Here is a 21,293-nt window from a genome sequence, read left to right as displayed (position 1 = left end):
CTATACACCTGCCCTTTCCAAACTGACATTTGAGAAAACAAATCTAAGCATTTCCCCACTATTCTCAGGTTTGATAATCTAAAACATCTAGAAAGGTGGTACTTATGCGTTATTAGTTTTCATTGCTTTGATAATGCACGTTTGCAATGAATGAACACATATATTTTTCCTCTCTACAATACAAAAATCCTCCCTTTTTCAATACAAAATTTATGTTCAACAGCAGCTGAGTTTGACAAACTAGATTTCCTGAATAGATAGAAACAGTGATATTTGGTAAAAGTTGTATTCTTCATTTCTGGCTTCTAGTTTCCCGGTACTATTAGTGGTTTCCAAGAAATTTGGCCAAATGCATCTGAAATGCTAATATAAGGGAACTATTTATGTTAACATTTCCTGCCCTCAAGAACTAGTGTTTAATCTCTTGCTACGCTTTTGATAAATATTTTGCATATGCTCTTCCCTAGTTAATCTTTGACAGTTTAGTGTGATGACAGCTAGAAATTAAAGTGATTTTTGTTTTAAAAGTTTAAACATTAAAAAAAATTGATGGACTCTGGGCACATTTATATCTTACTTAATATAAAAAAGTGAATTGCACCCTCTTTCTTGTAGACTGTTTCAGTCTTCAAAATTGGCTAAATGTACAGGTAATCCTCATTTAGCAACTACAGTGGAGATTAGAAACTTACTCATAAAGGAAAGAGGTCATTAAGTGAAACTGACTGTGCTTACAACTGCCCAACCATTCCAACTCTTGGTGATATATCAGAAAGCATTAATACTTCATATAGTAAAAATACAATATAACTTACCTCAATAGAATAAAATACAAATGTTTACTTTTAATCATCCATAGTCAAAAGAGCAGTTGCACAAAACACTGATCTGAGACGGTATAGGTTCTTCTGTTTGAGCAAGGAGCTGCACTAGAAGATCTCCAAGGTCCCTTCCAGCTCTATTCTATTCTAACTATTCTATTCTAATTATGTGGAAGCTACCACTGAAAGGCTGGAAAACACAGAACGATTTTTAGCTTGGATGTCATGACATGTTGTCAACCATATAAAAATGTAGATACGTAGCAAGAAAGGAGTCTGTAAGCCTATAGCATATTCCAAATATAACAGCATAAATCATCTTTGTTGCTCTTCTCTGGACTCTAGAAAGAGTACAGAGAAGAGCAACAAAGATGATTAGGGGACTGGAGGCTAAAGCATATAAGGAACGGCTGCTGGAATTGGGTATGTCTAGTTTAATGAAGAGAAGGACGAGGGGGGACATGATAGCAGTGTTCCAATATCTCAGGGGCTGCCACAAAGAAGAGGGAGTCAAGCTATTCTCCAAAGCGCCTGAANTTAAGAAGAGACTGGACAGCCATTTGTCCGAAATGGTATAGGGTTTCCTGCCTGAGCAGGGGGTTGGACTAGATGACCTTCAAGGTCCCTTCCAACTTTATTATTATTATTATTATTATTATTATTATTATTATTATTATTATTATTATTATTATTATTATTATTATTATTATTATTATTATTATTATTATTATTATTACTAATTGATGCACATTTACCAAAGGGTTAGTACTGTTGTATTCAGTAATTTTTTTTTCATGGCAAGTGCACTTAGGATTGCATTCTTAGCCGTGGTAAATAATTTAAAATAAGCTGTTGTATACTAAGTATGTCAAGTTACTATTTTTTAATAGACTTGCAAAAACCCTATAAGAAACTAGTTCTTTTCAGGGTTTTTTCACGCAGCCTACTGACTAGGACAGGAATATGCCCTCCTTGGCAATATTTTTTTTTCTCCCATACCCAGTGTTGTCACCTTCATCCTGTCCCCAGTTCATGAGTCAGTTTAAAATTATCCTTAGCTGCTGGTTAAAGTAGTAGTTTCTTCCTTTCTGCCACTGTCCCAACGGTGTATAAAATCTGTTAGGATTTGTGATGCATTACCTTGTTGCAGAATGTGGAGTGGGTGGGAGTCAGTGACTGGAAGTAATTTGATACAGAGAAAGGGCAGGCTTTGGGGGCAGTTTTCTGCTTGCTCCAGAATAGGTACAAAGTACTTCTGTTCAACAGTGGAGAATAAAAAAGAAACTTTTGAAGCAATGAGATCAATTATATAATCAAATAGAGTAAGAGTATGTTATCTTTCTCTTTTTCATAACTTTCATTTCATTTTTTAAAAAATCAATACATTCAGAGATGCCTCTGTCTTGAAAATAACCCACGTTGAACTGTATTGAACAGTCAAACATGAGCCCAGGAAAAGTTTTCGGGAATAAACTACTTTATGATAATGTCATAAAACATTTTATAAAATTTGCCAAATTTCAATTCTACAGGAGTCATGGAGCATAGATTAAGGACTCCACTTATTCATTCAACAAACCATGGATTCTTTTTCCGGTTAGTGTAAAAGCATACTAGTTCATACAATGAGATAGTGGGAATGTTAGTGTAAAAGCATACTAGTTCATACAATGAGATAGTGGGAATGATCATCCTCATTCTTGACTAAACCATATCACTTATTAGTATAATGCACAAATGATCCTGCTGTAGTATAGAAGTAGAGCCTGCAAATTGTTTTATATGCCATTTAAAGTGAAATATATAAAGAGAAATGATATAGTTATCAGACAGGTTTTCAATGGATAAGACTTCTGAATATATTTCTGGTGTTTACATCAGTCTAAAAGCTTTCATGTCCTATTTACAAGGCTTATTTTTAAAAATCCAGTTTTTAAAGTGAAACACTCTCTTTTAGTCCTTAATCAGATCTGTATGTGGGTTTTGGCACTGCTTTAAAAAGAACAGCTGCTGATTAAAAACCTCTGAAAGAATTTGTCTTATAAAACTTGTAAGAGTTGGCAAAAACATAAGGCATATATGCAGTTAATCATTTTTTCATCTTTTGTTACACATACATTTGTCAGTTTCCTCTGATATGAATTTGCATAAGAAATACACTTGTGGAATATTTCTAGCAAGCAAAAAAATATAGAAATGCAATAAGTGAGTTACACGAAAAACTTCATAGATTAGATGAAATACAGTAAGTATCCAGACTTCGTATATAATCATATTATGAATTTAGGAAGGTCCACTTATCTTGTACCTTATTATTGTCTTCTTTAAAACAAAGACTGCCTCAAGTTGGGCTCAACTCTTATTGATAGGCCCCAGTATGTACAAGCTGGGACTAATATTTCTAACACCATTTTCTTGAGCACAGGTTCTCCTCATGGCCATGTCCTAAGTCCGCTGTTGTTCACCCTGTTGACCCATGACTGTCGTGCCAGGTTTGCCACCAACCATATTGTGAAGTATCTATATGGGTTGTGTCTGTGTGTATGTATGTGTGTGTGTGTATGTGTATATATGTATATGTATATATGTATATAGCATATGTATATGTGTGTTATGTGTGTATATGGGTAGATATATACTTTCTTTTGAGAGCAGGCAATAGAATTTCATTTTTAATTGGGGCAAGTGTGCTCATAGTAAAAAATAAAGGTTCTCATATCTAACTCCTGATTTTCTTGGTAACAATATAGAAATGCTGTTGCCAAGAACAATATAGAAAGATTTACTTTTTGTTTTGTTCCAACATCCTAAGCATTTCTAATGAAACTTCATCTCCCAGAGCTACTCAGTAAAGCAAGGGGACAACTGGAGTTGATGAACAAAGAGAGGCTGCTTGGGAACAATCTTGTTGAGGGGTCAAGTTGCCTTCTGTTGCCAGTGGCTACCCAGACAATCAATAGAGCTACCTATCAGGTTGCCTGGTAAATCACCAGCTGCCTGCTGAAGTCCATCTGGATTCATATGGTGCCCGGGACATGCCATTTTAATCAGTCTACTCTCCCTGCAGGGATTCCATGAATCGGACAGTCTCATCTGGACCATAAAATGATCTGACCATAGTAAATGTTAGATGACACAGCCTCTGAATCTAGATTATCTAGCAACCGCTCTGAGGCAAACACAAAATCAAGAGTGTGACTGCTGGTGTGAGTCAAGCCAAGATCATTTTGTATAAGCCCATGGTCATCATTGAGACCATGGAATCTTAAGTCTTCTCAGTTTTTGCCACAGGTCATGATTGAAATCACTCAGTGCCAAAAGATGTTGTGACTTCAGCCTTGAGAGTAATGCAGAAGCTTTTCAAAGATTGTAACAGGCAGCACAACAGCCAATGCACAGGAAAAATCTTTAACTTGTTCCTCTAGCTGAGTGTAACACACAGGCACTCAGTAGCCCTGTCACAAGTAAGCTGCCTCTAGATCATTGCTACTCCTATCTAGGGATGGAGTCAAAGCTACTGTTCCAGAAGATAAAACTGAGACAGATTTCCCCATCAGGCTTTGGCAATAATCATAAATCCAGTGTCTCATAATGCTGGACTATTATTGTATTATTTATCCCTTAATTACAAATGAGATGGTTGATACATGGGATGATTAGAAAGTATTGTCTACAGACAATACTGTAGATATGTTACAATGTGAAACTTTCTGATTATCTATAATAGGGGTGTCAAACTGCCGGCCCGCGAGCCGGATGTGTCACGAGGAAACCGTACCCACCCTATTGCTGGCAATGGGGAAAACGTTCCGATACGTTGCGTAACATCACGTGATGTCGCGAGTTTGACATATCTGATCTATAAGGCTGGGAAGGATATAAATAAATTGAGCAAGGATGGACAGAATAAGTGCTTTTTCACTGACTTCCTTTATTTCTGCTTTTCTTCTTCTGAATTGCTTTCAAGGGTGGGAAATTATAATCACTGGGAGAATAAGTTCCTGGAAATACTATTTTATAGTGGAAACTCCTGGCAAAGAGATACACACTTACGCTGCATTAAATGAACATCATTCTCGTTATAAAACTGGGCTGCGCTTCCATTCTGTCTTAAGGCTCTCCAGTAGTCAATTGTCTTATTGATATTTAATCTGGGGAGATCAGGCTTCTGCTCTGAGTCTCAATACCTCTACTATAGACTGCACAATTCTGGTGGCTAGAAGTATATGCACCCCTAACCTTTTCTGAGAATTTTACCCTTCATTAAAAAAAAAAATAGAAGACAACAAAATTGGAACTCTATAAATAAGCAAAAAAGAAAAACTGCATTGTTTGTTAGGTATTCTGAAAGCTTGTACTGATGCCAGCTTTGATGGTGTCTAGTCACCATGTCTTTTGTGGCTTCTCATGATACCACTTTTTCTTTTCACTGTCCACTTTCCTCTGTCACACAATACAACGTGCTTATCTTTACTGCTCTATATTATTTACTTCATTTTCCACTTTAGCAAATAAAACTATGCAGAGCATTTGTATGTTTTTCAATCGGGTGAACAAGGCACTGTCACTATACAGATTGAGATCTTGAGTGAGAGTGGCTTAAATATTTTAATGCCGTGTGGTCTCACTTTTCTGAAATTAATTGATGAGGTTTACATGTGCTGTACCATGAAAAAAGAGAAGTAGTTCATAGTGATGTGCTTTTATTATCAATTCTGCAGATTAGTGATGTTTGGAGGTAATTTGCTGGAATTAATACAGCAAAGGAACCCTCTTTCTGGTGGTCCTGTCCATCCTAGACGTATTCTGTGGCTGGTTTTTTAGCATCTGTGACTCATGAGATTAATAAATGATGTGTGTGGCAATTTTGTGATGGAAATGGTTCTAATTTTGTCAACATTTTTAATGTCCATCCATCCATCCATCCATCCATGAAATATGGCATATCTAAGGATACTTTGTTCAAAGTTAATGTACATTTTGATAATCATGTTGTACCTTGCGTAAGTATCTGACATTCAGATAAGTTTGAAAGGCTTGCATTTTCTAAAATACGTTAAATCATATTTTCTGGAGGTGACAGTTAACATAAGTAACATGGTGCTAAATTTCGTCAGCCATCAGATGGAGAAGTTAAGTAATGGTCGTAGTAATTGTTGGTAGTAAAACGAAGCAATGATTACAGTGGCCACATTGCTGCTAGCTACCTTTATTCTTTAGCTATTTACTGGAATCATCATAAATATTTTTTTCTTGTGACAGCCTAGTAAGCCTGTGGGAATATTAGCCAGCTTAAGACTTGGCTGCACTTCTATAGAGGTAGTCCTCAACTTACAACAGTTCATTTAGTGACCATTCAAAGTTACAATGGCACCCACTGAAAAAAATGACTTACGACCATTTTTCACACTTACAACCTTTGCAGCATCCTCATGATCATGTGATCACAATTCACATGCTTGGCAACTGACTCATACTTATGACCGTTGCTGTGTCCCAAGGTCATGTGATCACTTTTTGTGATCTTTTGACAAGCAAAATCAACAGGAAGTCAGATTCACTTAACAACTGTGTTACTAACTTAACTGCAGTGATTCACTTAACGACTATGGCAAGAAAGGTCATAAAATGGGGCAAAACTCACTTAATCAATGTCTTATTTAACAACAGAAATTTGGGCTACCTGTACAGAATTCTATGGCACTAGCCCTCTGAAGTCAATGTATCTTACCTCTAATAAGATGCCAATAGGATTGCATTCCGAATCAAGTTAAGTTGGAATGGGCAACGGGAGCTTATGTGTTTCAGAAAGAAACTGAATATTGTGTACATTCTTGCATTTTATAATTATTGTTAACTGGCCCAAATCCAGAACATTGGCTGCTCAGCTGGAAGGATCTTCCATCAATATATATATTTTATCATGTTCAATATATATATATATGTTGTTATTTTGAGAGAGAAGAGTATTACCTGTGCTGTGGTTGGGCATATAGGGAATTATGTGCCAATGCATCTGAAAGATACCAGTTTGGGGAGGGCTAATGAACACATCTTGTGAACATGGATATAACTAGGTAGTGGTGTGTTATAATAAAGATCCTTTCCCTAGTAATCTATTTCTTTTTTTTTCCTTTCAGGATTCCACCTGAGTGGCACTGTGACAGAAGCAGCAACTGCAGCAGAACCAGAAATGACCTACAAAGTGGCCATCAGCTTTGACCGGTGCAAGATAACCTCCGTGACATGTGATTGTGGGAACAAGGACATTTTCTATTGCGCTCATGTTGTGGCACTCTCCCTCTACAGGATTCGCAAGCCTGATCAGGTCAAACTCCGTCTTCCCATATCAGAGACTCTTTTCCAAATGAACAGGGACCAGCTCCAAAAATTTGTTCAGTATTTGATTACAGCCCACCACACTGAAGTGCTCCCAACAGCCCAGAAATTGGCTGATGAAATCTTGTCCTCCAACTCTGAAATCAATCAACTGCACGGTAAGTCAACGAGGCAGAAATAACTTCTGATAAATCTCCCAAAACATAATAACATGCTCGATTCCTGATGAACCTGAAGATGAGAAGAATCTCTCACCATGTTTATAATGTCTGAAGCACTTAATTCTTTAAAATATAGAATCTTTAAAGCTCCCTGACAAATTGTATGCAGGCTCATATATTTTCACCAAAAGATTTTGGCTGTCACAGCTGTTTGTATCTCTTTTGGAAAAGAGGTTTATAACCACAAACAATGCTGGAAGTGGGTTGAGTACCTAATACTCTGGACTCTAAATATATTGTGATACTGTCAGGTCATATGTAATGCTTGTACTTTCTGCTTAGGAGCATAAACAAGGAGAGAGGCTAGTCACTTTTTGTAAAGTAGCATTATATTTCTGTTCTGAAGGTTCCTTCCTTAGCATTGATAGAACTGCTACCTTTCTCCAATCTGTTCACGTGGGTAGGTATGATGAGAATGGTTCTCTAACACATATGGAGCTTGCCTCGTTGAAAAAGCCAAGTACAAGTGAAATTTGATTCTTAGTGACTATATTTAAAAAGGCCCACATTTCAAGGAAAGTTGAGCGTGGTGTTCATTTTTTCTGTTTTATAACCACCGAGTTTTAAAAGTTGAATGCCCTGTATATGTTACTGTGTGGAGATTTATCAGCTGCCATGCTGCTAGCAGAAGGTACTCAGAAGCTTGTTACCGTGATGTCAGAAAAGACGTGGTTGCTATTTCTAGGTATATTGAAGTGAGAATGAGTGATATTTTTTTTTTTACATTCTCAATTTAGACGCCAGCTAATTATTTTGAGTTGACAGATCAGCTGATGGTATTCTTTGTGCTCTCTGAGCTTGGATGTTTGCTTGCAGAAACATCAGCAAGCAAATAACCAAACTCAGAGAGCACCAAGGACTTCACAGTTTGACCCTGTGTAGATCAGCTTATATCATCACTTTTTAAAATTCCGCCTTTATTATTTTTATACATAACTCAAAGACGCGAATGTAATACTCCTTCCTTCTCTTATTTTCCTGAAAACAATAACCTTGTGAGGTGAGTTAAGCTGAGAGAGATTGATTGGCTCAAAGTCACCCATGCCTAAGGTGGGATTAGAACTCAGGCTCCTGGTTTTTAGCCAGGTACATTAACCACTAGACCAAACTGGCTCTTACAGCATATTGCTTTTTTTTTTTTTAGCTGCTAAATACAAAGCTTATACAAGTTCTCATCCTTTAGAGACTGCTTTGTTTGAAGTTCTTTTCACAGTTACAACAATAATGAAAAAGTAAACTTGTAATCAGTCCTTGCATTTACGACTTCCACAAGTCTGTTAAGCAAATGAAAGCTGAAATAAGGGCATAACTTACAGTCTCCTGGTTTCTAGCCTGGTACCTTAATCACTAGGCCAAACTGGCTTTCTAATTAATAATTTAGAAAAAGAGAATAATTAAGGCTTAATAATTAAAAGAAAGGAAAACAATAAAAAACCAGAAAAGCAGGTGAACCCAGAAAAAAAACAATATTACATGACACAGAGAAATCCACCGGGTACTCAACCTAACCCAGGCTCAGAAGCACAACTATGTTTTATAAACTCGTGGAACTCCTAGGGGGTGGAAGCTGCACAAATCTCAGGGGGTGGGGGAGAATGATATACTAGGGAGACAGGCACCATAATAGAGAATGTACACTTCTAGAGTACCACTAGCTGATATTATTTGATAGAAGGGACCTGAAATACCCCCATTCAACCTGATTGTACTGGATGGGTACAAACCGAGGTAGTTTTTAAAATAACTAGGGTTTTATAGCTGACAACCAGCAAATTGAATTGCACCACAACTAAACTGGACATTAGTGCAACTCATAGACCATTGATGATACATTGGCATATCAATGTGTGCCCATCGTTGGTCATGTTGCTATATTCTGGACTAGTTGAAGCTTCACGAATGAATTTCAATTGTGAGGTAATTAAAATGTACTTGATTACCTGTCTCACATTATGGAATGTTTGTAGGTACAGAAGTCTCAGAATCTGCAAGTTTATCAACTTTAGTTGAGGATGGATTTGCACTGTACCAGATAGATCCAGTGCGCAGGACTTGGTGGTCTTCCTGGATTGATGACTCCTGTTAGGAGGGTTCTTGCACAACTTTATGTTGTGTACCAGTTGTGGCCTTCCTTGGATTATGAGACCCGGCACTCAGTCAGTCATGTTCTGGTCATCTCCCATTTGGATTACTGAAATGCACTCTATGTGGGGCTATGCTTGAAGAGTATTTGGAAGCTATAGCGAGTACAGAATCAGTAGCGCAGACAGCCTTAGCCTCCCCTTGTATGGTGTATATAACACTGCTGTTATGCAAGATGCATTGGTTGCCAGTTTGCTTCCAGATCCAATTCAAGATGTTGGTTATCACTTCTAAAGCCCTTCATGGTTCTCTGAGGAACCATCTCACCCCAAAGGCATCAGCCCACCCCACTTGGTCCAGCAGAAGGGCCATGCAGCAAACCCTGTTGCTCAAAGAGCTTCAGGTGGCAGAATCTAGAAGACGAGCCTTTTCTGCTGTGGCCCCCACTCTTCTGGAATATCTTGCCATCTCAGGTGAGATCTGCCTCTACCCTTTTGCCCTTCTGGAAGGATGTTAAAATGTTTGTTTGTTTATATCCCACCTTTATTGTTTTTACAAATAACTCAACGCAACTCTGCCAGGTAGCTTATTGTCCTCACGGGGGTGCTCAATGTTGAAGGTGGTTGGTGCATTAACTGAGAAGATGCCACCTCTTTACTGATATTATCTTTTTGCTTCTTGTTTCTTTAATTATGTTTTAAGAGTTTTATATTTATGATTTTAATTGTAAGACACCCAGATTAATTTTTCAGAGTGAGATGATTAGCATATACATTTAATTAATTGATTGATCATAGCAATGTGTGCAAGTAGCACACAACATAAACCTGTGCAGAAGCCATCCCTCATCACAATTGCTGCCTGCTCTTTGTGCAGTAGTTATAACACAGAGTTGTGCAGTAGTTTCAAAGAGGGAATACAACACCATCCAAAACCAAATGTGAAAAATTTCCAGATCTATGGATCAGACAGCCACAACCATCACAATATGATGGCTCCCACTCCCAATCCTTGCAGTCACTCGAGAAATATACTGTAGTCAATGATATGAAAAGCCACTGAGAAATCAAGGAGCACAAGGATGGGTGCACCCAACCCTTCCCTGCCTCTGTCAAAGGTAATTGACAAAGTCCATTAATGCTGTCTCCATACTGTATCCTGGTTTGAAAGCCAATTGAAATAGGTCCAGATAATCTGTTTCCTCCAAGAGTTTCTGCAACTATTGTCTAACCATCATCTCAACAACCTTCCCAAGAGACGGAAAGTTGGCGACTGGATGATAACTATTCAAATGAGTTGGGTCCAGTGACAGCTTCTTGAGGAGAGGAGCCATTACCTCCTCCTTCAAGGCTAGAGGGACAATCCCATTCCTCAAAGAGGCTGACACCATTAAATGGACCTCACTACAGGTCATTTCCTGATCTACCTTCACAATCTAAAAGGACCTGAATCTAATGAACAGGTGGATAAATTCATAATTTGAAGGACCTTATTTAGTCCAGATCAGACTTAGTCCAGAAAACAACACAGGCAAATCCTGGTCTTCTCACTTGGCTCTGCCAATCATAGTCTAACTCCAAGTGGAAAGTCCAAATATTTTAACTGTAGATAGCTTTTTTCTATTATTGTTATGATCAGTTATGCTGGACATGGCAAGACATGTCCCATAATATTTGAGCTATTTATCATACATTGCTTTTCCAAGGGCCCTGAAGACATGGGTTTTTTCAGTGAGCCTGGGGACCCCAATTGGAACTGGAGCTGATCAAGTGGCTTGTATTGCTGCTGCCATGGGGCTTGGGGGGGGGGGAGATATCATTTTTGTTATGGATTTTAATGTTGTCAGCCTCCTGGAGTCACATATATGTGAGTTGGACAACTGTATACATTTGTTCAATAAATCAATAAATATAAGTCACTATGAGGAACAAAGATCCCTCTTTCTTTCTCCAGGTATGACTAAACCATAAAATCCATTGATGAAGGACCTTTTTCCAATCACTACCAAAACATAAGGGATATTTACTTCCATGCTAGAAAATATGGCTGCTATATCATTTATAAGGATACAGGTGGTCCTCATCTAGCAACCACAACTGGGACCAGGAATTAACCAAAGCAATCACTAAGTGAAACTGCTACTGTGCTTATATCTTATTTCATCTTTCGTTTGCTTAAGAGACCTGTGAAGTCACAACATTATTTTTTCATCACTATCATAATTACAAATGACTGCTAAACAAAGCAGCCACTATACAAGGACTGTCTGTAACTGATCTATATGGTATTACACAAAGTCGTTTGTTTCTGCGATATATTGTTCCTATTCTTAGCAGTGTTTCTCCATTGCCTAGGCATCAACTGTTGCAAAATTCTGTCTGAAAGTTGCTGTTCATTCTAATCTCCCTTTGTGTTAAATAATTTTGGAAAGCACTTCCCTCTTTTGCTTGAAGTGGGATGGTATCAGTAATAATCGACTTTTTGGGATTTCCATCCATGAAGTTCTATTGAAAAACGTCTCTGCAATATGAAAAACCAAATGATGTTGAGCTGTGAACTACTAAATGCCTGTAGCTATCTCCCTTCTTTCCTCATGCACACACTCTATTCTTTCTATTTGGCTTTGATTCTGATTACCTATCACTGTGTGAATTCATCGGAAGGCTGCTGTTAAGAAGAAGGTGTTTCTATTAAAGGGACACAGAGTTCACCCACCCTCAGGGAAATGCTTGAATCAAGAATTAATTCCTTTGGAAACAGTTGATTCCAGGGATGTCAATCTAGTTAAGTCACTATTTAAATTTCATCCCAAAGAACTGTAGTAAAAGGTCTGTAAAATTTTAATACAGACCAAAATTAAATGTACTGATTATTAAGCTTTCCCCTCATAATTGCAGGAATCATTGCAGGTTAATTAATATAGCAGACTTAAAATATAAAACTGGGAATAATTGACAATGAGTACCAAAAATGAATATTAAACAATTTTTTCCCATAAGAAATAATGTAATGAGTCGTAAGGCAACCAACACCAACAAGTTCTAGCTTGTGCATTGAGTACCAAACAAAGGATGAATACTGGGATAAAATTTTCACATCAAAATGCGTTGAGTACCAAATTCAATGATTTTCAAAGCCATTGAGTGCCAAGGTACCATTGTATTGTTTCTTTTCCTTTTTTCTTACTCTTGCTTTGTTTAGAAAAGTAATTCAGTTGTGCTCATCCTAGAAATAAATATTAGTCTTTTTTATAAATAAAATAAAATCAAAGCTGACAGATATGTGGACCTCCCATTGTCTGACAGTTGTAAACCAAATAATTGTTACTAATATGTGTAAAAATAAAATCGGTAACGAAGAAAGCTGGGAAAATATTTCATTTGCTGCTGATGAACCTGGCCCATGATTTATGGTGACCAGAAATATTTTAATGACTTGAACATTGAGTGAAAGTCTTCCTGTTTACGCAAAGTCTAATGAATGCTCTGAAAGTTGGGGTAATTATAAACTGGTACTTTTTCTGTAAGGTACAAATCAAACCCTGAGGCTTGGCAGGCAAGCCTCTTCACTGATTGTTGAAAACTCTGGCAAATAACCCAGTGAAATCAAAAGGTTTTGAGCAACAAGTCCTAAAATCCTTTGCCAGTGGCTGGGTTTATTGAGGCTGATATAAATTTAAATTCAAACTTATCTACAGAATAATGGATTACCTGCTCCTAGTTTAAATGATAACTAAAGTATACATAGAGGGCGTCAATCTGTTCTCCAAAGCACCTGAAGGCAGGACAAGATGCAATGGATGGAAACTAATCGAGGAAAGAACCAACTTAGAACTAAGGAGAAATTTCCTGACAGTTAGAATAATTAATCAGTGGAACGAGTTGCCTCCAGAAGTTATGGGTAGTCCAACACTGGAGGTTTTTAAGAAGAGATTGGATAATATTTATCTGAAATTATTTAGAGTTTCCTGCTTGAGCAGGGATTGGACTAGAAGACCTCCAAGGTCCCTTCCAACTTTGTTATTCTGTTACTTTCAGTTGAAGATGCCTAGGGATTGCAAAAACTTCTTTGCCCTATTGCTCTGCCCTGTAGTTCTTATGAGTCATCTGGCTTCTATCTGATGGGACAGTTACAATATGATTTTTCTAATTTCATTGTTATAATATATTGGTTTTGCTCCACAATGCTGCTTATTTTGAGAGTGCTAATTGCCTCTGAGTAGGATTAAAGCAGGCATTTACTTGGCCTGCTTTCTCTTAATGGTTGTAGAGATGGAGCTTTATTGACAAGGATAAATCCAGTTGACTAGGTTCAGTTGGAAAGGGCTGCATCTATCTTTTGCCATGTCTCCTCACTCCAGTTATGAGCTTTTAACTCACTGAAGGGTAGGTAGTAATAAACATTAGAGAAATGGGATAAAGGTCAGTGTTGCATGTTCCTGGCACCATGATTTATCCCTAACTGAAATTTCCATCCAGGATTTTTCTTTCTCTTCTTTTGCATAAGCCAGTATAGATTAGCATTTTTATTTTGTTTTTTGTTATCTAATGTCAGACATCCAGATCGATAATGTTGATAATTTCTATATAGAAGCAATTGTCTTTACAAAGTTGCCATGGAAGCATTTCAGTGATAAGAAAACAGAATATATTTTTTCTTAGCTTTTGAAGTTGAGTACGATGATATAACAATGTGGAATGCTATCTAATTTCTTGGGAGTGCTGTACAGCTGAGTGCCTTATAAATATTGCCTTATTCTCTCCAAGCATAAATTGCATTTTTCTAGAGGCTTCAAAAAATAAAAAAAAATAAGTGCTCATCAATTTGGCATCTCTCATTTTATAGCAGAGCTCCTTTTGACTTTAGAAAGATTTTTGTTTAGTCTTATGGCATTAAGATGTTTTGCGAGGAAAGTTTTCATTATGACTAGCACATCAGTGAGGCAGTCGGCTGTTCTTACAGATCAATTGTGTGCCTGGTACCACTGCAAAGTTGAAGTTTGAAAAGTAAGCAACACTAAATGTTTGCATTTATTGCAGTGTGTTGTGTAGGGGAAAGACATTGAGAAACAAGAAAAAGGACTTGAAGCTCTGGAAATAGAAAAGTCTGCTTTTTGGATATGATTATTCTTCCTTAATAAGCATTCTGCTGCAACCTTTAAAAGTCTGAGTCTTAAGTGCGGAAACAGACAATACATAGTTTGCAGAAGTAAATCTTAACTATTTCCAGGGCTGTAGTTATCTAAAGTAGTGTAAAAGACCTTAAAAAGTATTAAAGCAAGAGGATTCTAAATGATTAGGAGTCAGTAACCTATTAAGTCCAAGTCTAGTCTTACTAACTTCTCCTTGACCTCATCCATAAGTGGAAAAGCATGTAGGCATGTTACAAACAATATACATAAAAGTATGTACATGTATAGAACTTAATAGCTTCCAGAAATTACTGCAGCTGTTTCTGGCTAAATAGGATTTTTTACCCTGCCTTCTTGTGTTCTTTCTTACTGATTGATGAAAGATAAAAAAGATTTCCCCATTTACCAGTTTATCTATGGGATGCTTGGGCCATCCCATAGATACAGTACTCAGGAAATAGTTTATTACCTAAAACTATGTTTGGGATCAGGAATTGAAAAACACTAAATTCTTCTTTAATGTTTGAAGGCTTTCTCAAAGCTCTTGAATGATAAACTGGCATCTGCGTCTACTATTTTTGGTTTTCTCTTTCTTGAGTTTGGCTTGCACAGTAGATAAGATTGTCTTCATATCTTCCATCCAGCAGGCATACTTTAAAATCAAATATTGTCCAGCTTTTGGAGTGTTTTTGGTTTTTCTTTGAGTGGGCGTATTTTTGGACTTTTTTTTCACAATGGCAGTCATTCAAACTTTTATGTATTGTGACCTTGTAAATTGCTTCTTTCTCTATCTGTGAATAAACTAATAGCCTAAATTTACAATATTTAATTTATTTCCTGATTCCAGCAATCGGGTTAAATCCATCTCCTTCAAATCTATGATCACTATAACCGGCAGATTGTACAACTTGTCGTATTTTCTATGGTGAAATTTGAAAAACATGTCACCACCAATTCCATATTACTGCCAACATCTGTTCTTCAAAATAAAGATTTGTTGGAAAAATGTTATGATTAGAAAAATCAATCTTTCTGATGGTGGAAAAAGTGATTTCGTGTACATGTTGGCTGAAATAGGGGTTTTTTTGCAAATTTTTGCTCTAAGTTTTGAAATGGATGCCAAGAAAGTTAAACACTGTGTTTCTCTTTTGCAGTTGTTCATATCCTCCTTTGCCTGTACAGATATCTGGTAACCCTAGCCAAAGGAATCCTTGATCGATAACTCTGTAATAGTAACAACATTGGTTCCTTCAGTAATAGAAAGAAATCACCCTCAAGCTGTTGAAGATAATGTTTATTTTGGCCCCACCATCACTGGCTTTCATTGCTTTCAGCCTGTTTCATGTAATACTTACTGAGTCATTTTTAAAATAGCCAACATAGCTAAGATTAAGTGTGTCAGAAGAATGTTATCTTCTGTATGGACATCTACAAACATTTTGTGAAACCTCTGGGCTCAGCAATGTATATATTTTTTTCGTGTGCTGTCTTTGAGAAGTTCATGGCTTTAGAGAGATAGCTTCTTTCTTTTGAGGCCCAAGAAAGATAGTCATATTATGAATTGCTGAGTAGAGATCAGCATAGGAAGACCAAGTATAAGTCTTGGTGGGAGTCATTTGGATCATCTTAGAATTTAAACTGGACTTTCTTTGCCTCCTAAATTTATCAGGAGGGCCTCAGTGGGAAAAACTGAGCTAAGGAGACTTTTCATGTTAGATATTAAGGCTTCCACCCAAAGTGATGCATTATAAAATTTTTAGCAACAAAGAAGGGATTCATTCTTACTTTGTTTTTAGCTTACGGTTGGGCTGTTGTGGAGAATACTACCAATGTCAAGCCTTTTATGGCATAATAGAGCTGAAATTTCTCCCTTGCTGTTCTGATTATTTTTAAATAAAATTATTTGAGCTAGGACAATAATTTGTTATTGTACTACCTTTACAGTATTTTATTTGGCTCTACAGCTGCAATTACACAAACATAACCCTACATTTTTTGTTTGTTTGAAAACAAAAGTACTGATTTGAATAAATATTGATTTTTTTAAATTACGCGTACTATGGTACTACACTGTTTTGTCTAAAGTACAGTTTAATTTTTCCCCCCTTGTATATACCTCAGCACTTGGTAGCAAGTGGCTGAACCCTAACTCTAACCCTAACCCTAACCCTGTCTGTGTGCTTGGAAAGTAAGTAGGTTAGAGCCTGCTTAATAATTTAGATAGGAGACTACCAAGGAATACTAAAGATATAATTTGGGAATTTAACGGATAACCTGGAAAATGAAATGACAAACCAGTTCTGTGTTGCATGGATGTGTAAAGTCACCAGGAGTTCTTCTCCATTTATGGAAACCTTACAGCAGTGTTTCTTAACCTTAGCCACTTTAAGATGAACCTGGCTAGGGAATTCTGGGAGTTGAAGTTCACTCATCTTAAAGTGGCTAAGGTTAAGAAACTTGTTTTACCATATAATAGAGTTAGGGATAAGAGGCAATTCCACCCTTTTAAAGCCATGGACAAGGTTTCTTTTAACAGCTGAGTTTTCTTGCCATAGGTGCTCCAGATCCTACTGCAGGAGCCAGTATTGATGATGAAAATTGCTGGCATTTGGATGAGGAACAGGTTCGAGAGCAGGTGAAGCTGTTCCTCTCCCAAGGAGGGTACTATGGCTCTGGGAAGCAACTCAATTCCATGTTTGCTAAGGTGAGACATAGATTCCCTTTTCTTACCCTTGAAATTTTATAATATTCTTTCAATTTGCTGTTCTTTTCTCTGTGAAATCAGCTTTGAAACATTTAGGTTTATATCCTTCAGTCTTTTCCAAAGAATGGGCTGGAAGTGGCATGTTAATTTGCGTTGGTGCAATGGCCACTAGGAGTCAGGAAGAATATTATATCTTACTCACAGTTAGCTTATCATTAGGTATTTCCACTTATGTAAATTTTGTTTTGGTAGACATTTTTGGTGTTTTCTGATGATTACGTTCACTCAAGAGAGATGTATCAATCAAACCTTTGTAGTAGAGATTTTGGTTTTAATAAAGGACTGGAGGCTAAAGCATATAAGGAACGGCTGCTGGAATTGGGTATGTCTAGTTTAATGAAGAGAAGGACGAGGGAGGACATGATAGCAGTATTCCAATATCTTAGGGGCTGCCACAAAGAAGAGGGAGTCAAGCTATTTTCCAAGGCACCTGAAGGCAGGACAAGAATCAACGGATGGAAACTAATCAAGGAGAGAAGCAACCTAGAACTAAGGAGAAACTTCGTGACAGTTAGAACAATTAACCAGTGGAACAACCTGCCTCCAGAAGCGGTGAATGCTCCAACACTGGAAGTTTTTAAGAAGAGACTGGACAGCCATTTGTCTGAAATGATATAGGGTTTCCTGTCTGAGCAGGGGGTTGGACTAGATGACCTCCAAAGTCCATTTCAACTTTATTATTATTATTATTATTATTATTATTATTAACATAGAAAAGTAATAGTGGAAAAAGTGGAACATATAACTTTGTGTTTCTCTATTGCTGGATTTTGGCATATACATGTATGCAAACATGCACAACTGCAACAATACTTTTTATAATGAGTAAAACTAAATGATACAGTATATACAGCCATCTGAACAAGTAAGACTTGCTTATGATTCAATAGCAGCAGTGACTTTTTTTTATAATTCTCCACAACAGTCCTGTAAGGTGAGTTGGGCTAAAAGAAAGTGACTGTAGCGGTGATTTCAAAGGCTTTTTTTAAAAGTATGTGCTACCTTTACTTAGAATTCAACGCTTTTAATTTTTATTCTAAATCAACAGAATTTGAACAACATAGCAAATTGTTCTTTCACATGACTATCATGAAAAAAAGAATACCTAGAATCTTTCTTATGAATACATATAAATTCCAATATGAACTGTATGAATGAACAGAACAGTATGTACAGACAGTGTATAAGAGTGTTGAAGGTAGTATTTTCAAGAAAGTATAAGCATTCAGATCTATAAACTACAGTATATAAAGACATTTACATTGAATTAATCTATGCTTCTGACAAAAAAAATTAGAAAGTACATGGGCTGAGATTAATCCATAAGCATTAATGTCTAGTTTTTCATAGCCAAGTGCAGTCAAGATGGTCTAAATATTAATGATATACAAAAGTTATTTTAAAAAATATTCAGAAAATACTTGTATGTATGCATAATTGCAAAGTTTAGTTTTAGAACTGTTCCAAATATGTTGTTGCAATTTTATAACAGTCATTCATAGATAGATGGAAAGATATTGAATCGTATTTAGGGCAATCTATATAATTAAGGATATAAACAGTCCTTGCTGGATCAAACCCTTATGGCCATGTAGTCTAGCAATCTATTCTCACTTTGGGCAACTAACTATACAAGGCAACTCACTAGCTTCTCTGCAAATAACTTTAGAGCAGTGGTTCTCAACCTTTTTAATGCCGCGACCCCAACCGGTCGTAAGTCGAGGACTAAACCGGTCGTAAGTCGAGGACTAAACCGGTCGTAAGTCGAGGACTAAACCGGTCGTAAGTCGAGGACTACCCAACCGGTCGTAAGTCGAGGACTTTCCCTGCCCGGGAGCACCGTGCATGCGTGGTTCCGCCCCCTGCGCCGGCCGAGGCATAGCTGGCAAGCGGCAGAGACGGAGCAGGCCGACCACCAGCTGGCCCAGCCCGCTGGGGAAAAAATGGCGGACAAAGGCACCCGCCGGAAAAGGGGAAAAAATGGCGGACAAAAAAAATGGCGGACAGCCTTCCTTGGCAACCCCCATGAAATGGTCGATCGACCCCAAATGGGGTCCCGACCCACAGGTTGAGAACCACTGCCTTAGAGGCAGTTATACTGTCATCAGGACTAATAGCCCCTGACCTCCATAACATATTTTATAAATGTTTATACCTCATATAAAGCAAAGAATATTGTCAGTGTATACTTTGATCCTTATTCTAAAATGTTCCATCTGGCATTCCACATTTTGAGAAAAGATTATTCAGGGACCTAGTGTGTTAGAGAAATTCTAGTTAGATCAAGTGATATCTTCCCTTGCAGAATCCAGCATGCAAGAAATGATAAATGGCATTCTGTAAGCAATTGTATCTCTTGAGCAGGATATACACCTTCCTATATTTGAAAATGTCCAGGTATGGTGATTCCACACTTTACTTCGAAAATCTATTCCATAAGGTCTTGGATATCAAACCAAACCTTTCTCTTTCAGATAGAGTTTGCATCAGATTACAAGATTAGACATTTTACTTGGAATTGTTCAGATTTTCAAGAACCCATCATTATGAGAGATTCAGAGTTTGAAGTGAAACATCTATTTCTTCAGCCATGAGGCATTTCCCCCCCAAATTATAGAACAGTAAAGGGAGACAAGCTGATTACCAAGAATTCTCATAATCTAAACCCACATTTCAAGGTATTTTTTTTTGAGGAGGGAATTTGGACATTCAGTAATTCACAGAGAAGTTGGATTTGAACACTGTCGGAAATGGGGATCGTGATTTGAATATATCTGGCTCATCCCATACTGGCTGGAGAATATAAAAATCACCATCTGGCTTATCATATTCTTTATTAATGATTTTGTATGCCACTTATTCTCAGGAAAAAAAATCTTTTTTTGGCTTCATATTTGTTCAGCAAGATTTACTCTTTAGAGGCATTTTCAAACCACATAGGCAGCTTAATGATGGCATGCTTTTAAATCATTTTATAAGAAGTACATAATTCCATCTCCCCCCCCCAAAAAAAATCTGGTATGTCCATTCCTGTCAGTTACAGCCATCATGATCACCCAGGATAATCAGAGTTGTAATTTAGCTCCAAATGTATGGTGGGATACCCTATGGGCAAAATGTGGCAAAGACTATGTAGAAGCTAACCCTTAAATCCAATCCCTATATAACTGAGAGTCTACATGCCCTCCTCTTTTATCTTAGGTCCGTGAAATGCTGCGTATGAGAGATTCTAATGGAGCTAGGATGCTGACGCTAATAACAGAACAATTCATGGCAGATCCACGTCTTGCTCTTTGGAGACAACAAGGAACGGGCATGACTGACAAATGTCGACAACTGTGGGATGAGTTGGGTAAGTCCAGCAGTTTGTAATGCTTGAGGCTAGAAGAAACTCAGATCGGGAAGGCTGCAAGAAAATAGCCGATCTGCTCTGGGCAGATGACTTATGATGGCAGCTGGAAACCATACAGAGCTGGGAATAGCATTACTATAGGCCAGGGGTGGGGAACCTTGGCTCTTTTATGACGTGGACTTCAACTCCCAGAATTCCTGAGCCAGCATGGCTCAGGAATTCTGGGAATTGAAGTCCACAAGTCATAAAAGAGCCAAGGTTCCCCACCCCTGCTATAGGCTATAGAATATATGAGTTAGTACATGCGTTTGTGTCTGTGTGTGTGTGGGAGGGAGGGAGGGAGAGAGAGAAAGAGAATGGTTCAAAGTCAATTTTAAAATTAGCCTTCTCCAGCAAAGGGAGGAATGTAGACTCCACGTGTGGGTGTTAATTGTCCTCTAGCCCAATCAGACCAAACAATCAAAGTCGCCACGCCCCTTCAGGGTCTGAGCATGCCCAGTTTCTTTTTGGTCTCAGCCCTGAAGAGACGTGTTTTCTTTGGCTCCTGATTAGGCTAGAACTCAGGTAGTACATTTCTATTAAA

At 37.6% G+C, this 21,293-nt stretch overlaps 1 protein-coding gene across 1 annotated transcript in view; it reads left to right on the top strand.

The window, feature by feature from the left end:
- ZSWIM5 (zinc finger SWIM-type containing 5) overlaps window positions 1-21,293 on the top strand; it is a 130,581-nt gene that overhangs the window by 83,113 nt on the left and 26,175 nt on the right. The window contains 3 exon segments of the mRNA XM_015811320.1: window positions 6,962-7,318; window positions 17,150-17,298; window positions 20,560-20,710. Of these exon segments, the coding sequence (XP_015666806.1) occupies window positions 6,962-7,318; window positions 17,150-17,298; window positions 20,560-20,710 (657 nt within the window).

This window comes from Protobothrops mucrosquamatus, unplaced genomic scaffold, assembly GCF_001527695.2.
Source record: "Protobothrops mucrosquamatus isolate PMUCROS unplaced genomic scaffold, P.Mucros_1.0 scaffold39, whole genome shotgun sequence".
Taxonomy (NCBI): domain Eukaryota; kingdom Metazoa; phylum Chordata; class Lepidosauria; order Squamata; family Viperidae; genus Protobothrops; species Protobothrops mucrosquamatus.
This window is presented reverse-complemented; position numbering and strand designations above follow the sequence as displayed.